The sequence below is a fragment of the Rana temporaria genome, chromosome 1 (genome assembly GCF_905171775.1).
Source record: "Rana temporaria chromosome 1, aRanTem1.1, whole genome shotgun sequence".
Classification (NCBI taxonomy): domain Eukaryota; kingdom Metazoa; phylum Chordata; class Amphibia; order Anura; family Ranidae; genus Rana; species Rana temporaria.
Window position 1 is genome coordinate 216,605,773 of NC_053489.1, and position 6,000 is coordinate 216,611,772.

Genomic DNA, 6,000 nt, shown 5'->3' on the forward strand with positions numbered 1-6,000 from the left:
CCCCTCCTCCGCTCTCCTCCTGCCTGATGCCCGCAGCCCCTAACCTCCGCAGCGGACAGAGCGGGCAGACGCCAGCAGGACACCGCCTCCCCCCTCCTCTGCTCTCCTCCCGCCTGACACCCGTGGCCCCCTCCCCAGTGCACGGAGCAGGCCGACGCCAGCAGGACACCGGCTCCCCCCTCCTCTGCTCTCCTCCCGCCCGACGCCCGCGGCCCCCTCCCCAGTGCACGGAGCAGGCAGGGAGCAGGCCGACGCCAGCGGGGATCCTGAAGCAGAGAAGAGCCCAGGCAGACCATGCGTCAGCCAGGAAAGCTGCAAGAAAGGTATCGTATTTTAATATGCTTTTTACATCAAAATACTGACTCCTGACCTGACAGGGAGGGGGAGGGGAGAAGACAGGGGACACAGGAGATCTATCATGCTTTAAAGGAAAAGGATTTATTTATTTATTTTCTTTAGGATAACAACCACTTTAGGATCATTGTACATACCATAGTTAAATAAGACACCCCCCGAAAATAAGCCCTAGTGTGTTTTAGGTTGCCAAAATTTATATAAGTGATGCCGAAGGGGGATTGGAACACAGAGAGATAATCTTGATGAAGGATAACTACCGGAGCAGCGGTCCACGTTCCTAAGCTTGAACGTGGATCTAGGACTTGTAACCGTGGCTTTGTCCGTATCAGTACGACTACATCCAGGCAATCTATCTCACCTGTCGTATGAGAGCAATCACCTGTCTACCTGACTCCCAGGCGCGGCACACCTACAGCCTTTGAAGTGCACTTCAGGCATTATACCGAATGTGCCATATAGATCTCTCTACGACACTACCTATCTGAGGTAACTTGAGTGACAGCAGGTGAAAGGCACGCTACAATCACGTAACGGTAATGTACCGCATACGAGACAGTGTCTTTTCTTGAACTACCTTTTTGATGTATCACTGAAACTTTGCAAATATAAGCCGGCATAATCATAATAATATATCATCAATGATGCTTTTTCCTGAATAGAGATGTATGAGAGCAGCATTTTATGACCTTCACTGAACTACACCTCTATCAAGCTGTGGACATCTCAGTTATCATTACGAAATATTTTTTTCATTACGGCTGGAGCCCAGTTTATCTTTATCCTTTCCTTCTCTCTCCTATCCCTGGCTCCTTTCTCTACCTAATTGCTCGAGCATCCAGGAGGCCAAGAGGGATAGCCTATCTCCATTATTCGATATATTAATTGATAATCTACGTTCTGGGGATTTTCCCCTGAGAGATAGACATCCCTCTTTTGCTAACTAACGTCCGGACAGCCATTTAAATGTTTTCTGTTACGTTTTTCGTCTGTAATGTGTATGTTTATGTGTTGATCTGACCCAAGCCCCACTGGCCCAGATCCCACTATAATTGATTTTAGCCCCACTGCCAACCATATTCTCCTCATATCATGTGTTATCTTATTAAATAAAACTCTATTTTTGGATTAACCACATAGTCAGTGTATTCATATAATGCTCAACCTAACCTTTTAAGGAAAAAAAAATTTAAAATGTTTTTTTTTATCAAAAGCTATATAAAAAAATTCTAACATCAGGTATATCGGATACAGTGCATGGAAAAAGTATTCATGCCCCTTGACATTTTCCATATTTTGTCATATTACAACCAAAAACATAAATGTATTTTATTGGGATTTTATGTGATACACCAACACAAAGTGGAACATAATTGTGACATGGAAGGAAAATGCTAAATGGTTTACACAATTTTTTACAAATAAATATCTGTAAAGTGTGGCATACATTTGTATTCAGCCCCCTTTACTCTGATACCCCTAACTAAAATCTAGTGGAACCAATTGACTTCAGAAGTCACCTAATTAGTAAACAGAGTCCACCAATCTTAGTTTAAATACAGCTGTTCTGTGATGCCCCCAGAGGTTTGTTAGAGAACCTTATTGAACAAACAGCATCATGACGGCCAAGGAACACACCAGACAGGTCAGGGATAAAGTTGTGGAGAAGTTTAAAGCAGGGTTAGGTTAGAAAAAAAATATCCCAAGCTTGGAACATCTCGCACTGCACTGTTCAATCCATCATCTGAAAATGTAAAGAGTATGGCACAACTACAAACCTACCAAGACATGGCTGTCTGCTTAAACTGACAGGCCGGGCAAGGAGAGAATTAATCAGAGAAGCAGCCAAGAGGCCCATGGCAATCCTGGAGGAGCTGCAGAGATCCACAGCTCAGGTTGGAGAATCTGTCCACAGGACAACTATTAGTTGTGCACTCCACAAATCTGGCCTTTATGGAAGAGTGGCAAGAAGAAAGCCATTGTTGAAAGAAAGCCATAAGAAGTCCTGTTGGCAGTTTGCGAGAAGCCATGTGGGGGACACAGAAAACATGTGGAAGAAGGTGCTCTGGACAGATGAGAGCAAAATTGAACTTTTTGGCCTAAAGGCAAAACGCTATGTGTGGTGGAAAACTAACACTGTACATCACCCTGAACACACCATCCCAAATGTGAAACATGGTGGTGGCAGCATCATGATGCAGGGATGCTTTTCTTCAACAGGGACATGGAAGCTGGTCAGGGTTGATGGGAAGGTGGTTGAAGCCAAATACAGAGTAATCTTAGAAGAAAACCTGTTAGAGTCCGCAAAAGACTTGAGACTGGGGCGGAGGTTCCCCTTCCAGCAGGACAACGACCCTAAACATACAGCCAGAGCTACAATGGAATGGTTTAGATCAAAGCATATTCATGTATTAGAATGGCCCAGTCAAAGTCCAGACCTAAATCCAATTGAGAATCTGTGACAAGACCTGAAAATTGCTGTTCACAGATGCTCTCCATCCAATCTGACAGAGCTTGAGCTACAGTTGTATTCAAAATTATTCAACCCCCACTGAAATTGATTGTTTTGGCCAGTTTGACATTGATTTTAATCATTCAGTCATCCTGCTTACAATTAAATCAAAGAGGCACGTGTAGGTCAGACAAATATAACATAACATTTATAATGAAATAACCACAAATGTCTGTTCTGTGCTCACATCATTATCAGTTTTATTCAACACCCAATTGACATTCAATCTTAGTACTTAGTACAACATCTTTTTACAGTTATAACAGCTTTTAAACTTGAAGCATAGCTTGACACAAGTGTCTTGCAGCGATCTACGGGTATCTTGGCCCATTCGTCATGGGCAAAAGCCTCCAGTTCAGTCACATTCTTAGGCTTGCGCACTGCAACTGCTTACTTTAAGTCCCACCAGAGGTTCTCAATCGGATTTAAGTCTGGTGACTGCGATGGCCACTCCAAAATGTTCCAGCCTTTAATCTGCAACCATGCTCTAGTGGACTTGGAGGTATGCTTGGGATCATTGTCCTGTTGAAAGGTCCAACGTCTCCCAAGCCTCAGGTTTGTGACGGACTGCATCACATTGTTATCCACTATCTCCTGGTACTGAAGAGAATTCATGGTACCTTGCACACGCTGAAGTTTCCCTGTACCTGCAGAAGCAAAACAGCCCCAAAGCATGATTGACCCCCCGCCATGCTTCACAGTAGGCAAGGTGTTCTTTTCATCATAGGCCTTGTTCTTCCTCCTCCAAACATAGCGTTGATCCATGGGCCCAAACACTTCTAATTTTGTTTCATCAGTCTACAGAACACAATCCCAAAACTTGTGTGGTTTGTCCACATGATTTTTGCATACTGCAGTCGACTCTTCTTATTCTTTGGAGACAGCAAGGGGGTGCGCCTGGGAGTTCTGGCATGGAGGCCTTCATTACGCAGTGTGTGCCGTATTGTCTGAGCAGAAACTTCAGTACCCACATCTGACAAATCTTTTGTCAGTTCCTCAGCAGTCACAAGGGGACTTTTCTCCACTCTATGCTTCAGGTAGCGCTCAGCAGTCGAAGTCAGCATCTTCTTTCTGCCACGACCAGGTAGCGTTTCAACAGTGCCCTTTGCGAATGATGCTTCCTATGGTGTCTCTTGGTATGTTTAACATCTTTGCAATCTTCTTATAGCCATTGCCCTTCCTGTGAAGAGTAATCACCTCTTCTCTTGTCTTCCCGGACCATTCTCTTGACTTCACCATGTTTGTAACCACACCAGTAAATGTCTAGAAGTAGCTGAGTATCACAGTCATTTTAAAGCTGCCTGATTGGTGCTTATTAGGCTTTATTGCTGCTCCCTGACATCCACAGATGTTTTCAATACCTGATTGAAAACACTTCAATGAACCTCTGTTCTTCAGAGTGGTAGTCTTTAAGGGGTTGAATAATTGTGTAAATGAAGAATTCACAAAATAAACATTTACTACTGTATTACAAAACCAATTGATGTCATTTTAGTTGCATATGGTTCTTTAAGAAGTCCTTGTAGGATTTCATTCTGAATACAATTACAAATGTACACTAAATTCCTTAAAACCCTTTACAGCATTGGGGGGTTGAATAATTTTGAACACAACTGTATTTTGCAAAGAATAATGGGCAAAAATGTCACTCTCTAGATGTGCAAAGCTGGTAGAGACATCCCCAAAAAGTCTTGCAGCTGTAATTGCAGCGAAAGGTGGTTCTACAAAGTATTGACCCAGGGGGGCTGAATACAAATGCATGCCATACTTTTCACATATTTATTTGTAAAACATTTTGAAAAACATTTTCCTTCCACTTCACAATTATGTTCCACTTTGTGTTGGTCTATCACATAAAATCCCAATAAAATCTTTTTGGTAGTAACATGACAAGATGTGGAACATTTCAGGGGGCATGAATACTTTTTCAAGGCACTGTATGTAGCCTAAAGACTAATTATATCTCCAGTGTAAAAGAGATGCGAACGCATGTGAACATAAAAGTACTCACATCAATGTACAAATTTTTTTTCGACCTTTATTGCAAAAACATGTTCAAAACACACATGACACATTAAATATTTTATTGTATCATTGTGCCATTAAATATTCTCCTTTACTTTGGAGATATAATTAGTCTTTAGGCTACATATCTGATATACCCGATGTTAGAATCTTTTGATTAATTTTTTTCTTCTTTATTTATTTATTTTTTAGGGTGAGGTTGAGCATTATCCATATTATTATGTTTTTTTTTAATAGCTCCCCCACCTAATTATAGGGACTATTGTCTCTGAACCTTGTAGGACTCTGTAAAGTGTTTTTTAGTACATAGATAACACTACAATGCTAAATTGCAACTCAAGGTGTAGACATACATTACAACACAACATACATTTTGTGCAAAACATTCATGTCTCTGAATAGGAACTCATTTACAGAAAGGCATTCTTACCTGGAGTTATAGTTTCTGTGTCATAAAAGTAATAGGCAGTTAGTGCCACAGCCAGAGAAAACAGCAGCAGCTTTCCTACTGCCATTGTGAAAAAGGAATACCAACTCCTCAGTGACGGAGCAGCCCAGTTACCTGAACTGTGTGATCTGAACTAGACAGACGTTGCTTTGTGTAATAAGCTCACAGTTCCAGTTTAGCCTTGATATTTATGACAAGTGTAAATTGGCAATCTCTTACCAGGTGAAAGTCTGCTAACCTCTGTGACAGACACACCTATCCCTTTATATATTTCAGCATGGGCACTACGCCTAAAGTTAGTGGGAGTGGGAGAGTTACCTTGCTCCCATTCAGTGTTTACTCAAATTTGGAACTTCTGTCGTTCCAGAAAGTCCACTGGGTCAGTCTGTGGTCAGGGGGTGCAATGCCACCTCTGGCCGACAGTTGGCGCCAGAGGGATTCTGGCAGAGCAATTCTTCCCCAGCAGCCAATTGGAGGAGATTTTGCCTTGCGAGGCATGCTGGGGGAGGATATATCTGGGACAGGGGTCATGCGTTTGGGAGTCTTTGCGGGGTCCCCGTTCCAGGTGCGGTACCCACCTTCAGGGTACGCGCATCCATGGACCCCGCCGGCGCGGCCCACCTGGCCAGAGCTGACCTCTGCATCGAACCTCATCCTGATG

General features: G+C 42.9%; 1 protein-coding gene across 2 annotated transcripts in view; it reads right to left on the minus strand.

Moving 5' to 3' along the window:
• Positions 1-5,566, minus strand: part of LOC120937278 (hydroxysteroid 11-beta-dehydrogenase 1-like protein A) — a 40,109-nt gene extending 34,543 nt beyond the window's left edge. Inside the window, exon 1 of one of the 2 annotated variants that reach the window (XM_040350357.1) lies at positions 5,322-5,566. In XM_040350357.1, the coding sequence (XP_040206291.1) occupies positions 5,322-5,406 (85 nt within the window). In that variant the 5' untranslated portion in view covers positions 5,407-5,566. The remainder of the gene's footprint in view (positions 1-5,321) is intronic. The other variant, XM_040350349.1, reaches the window with a different exon arrangement.
• Positions 5,567-6,000: the final 434 nt, after the last annotated feature.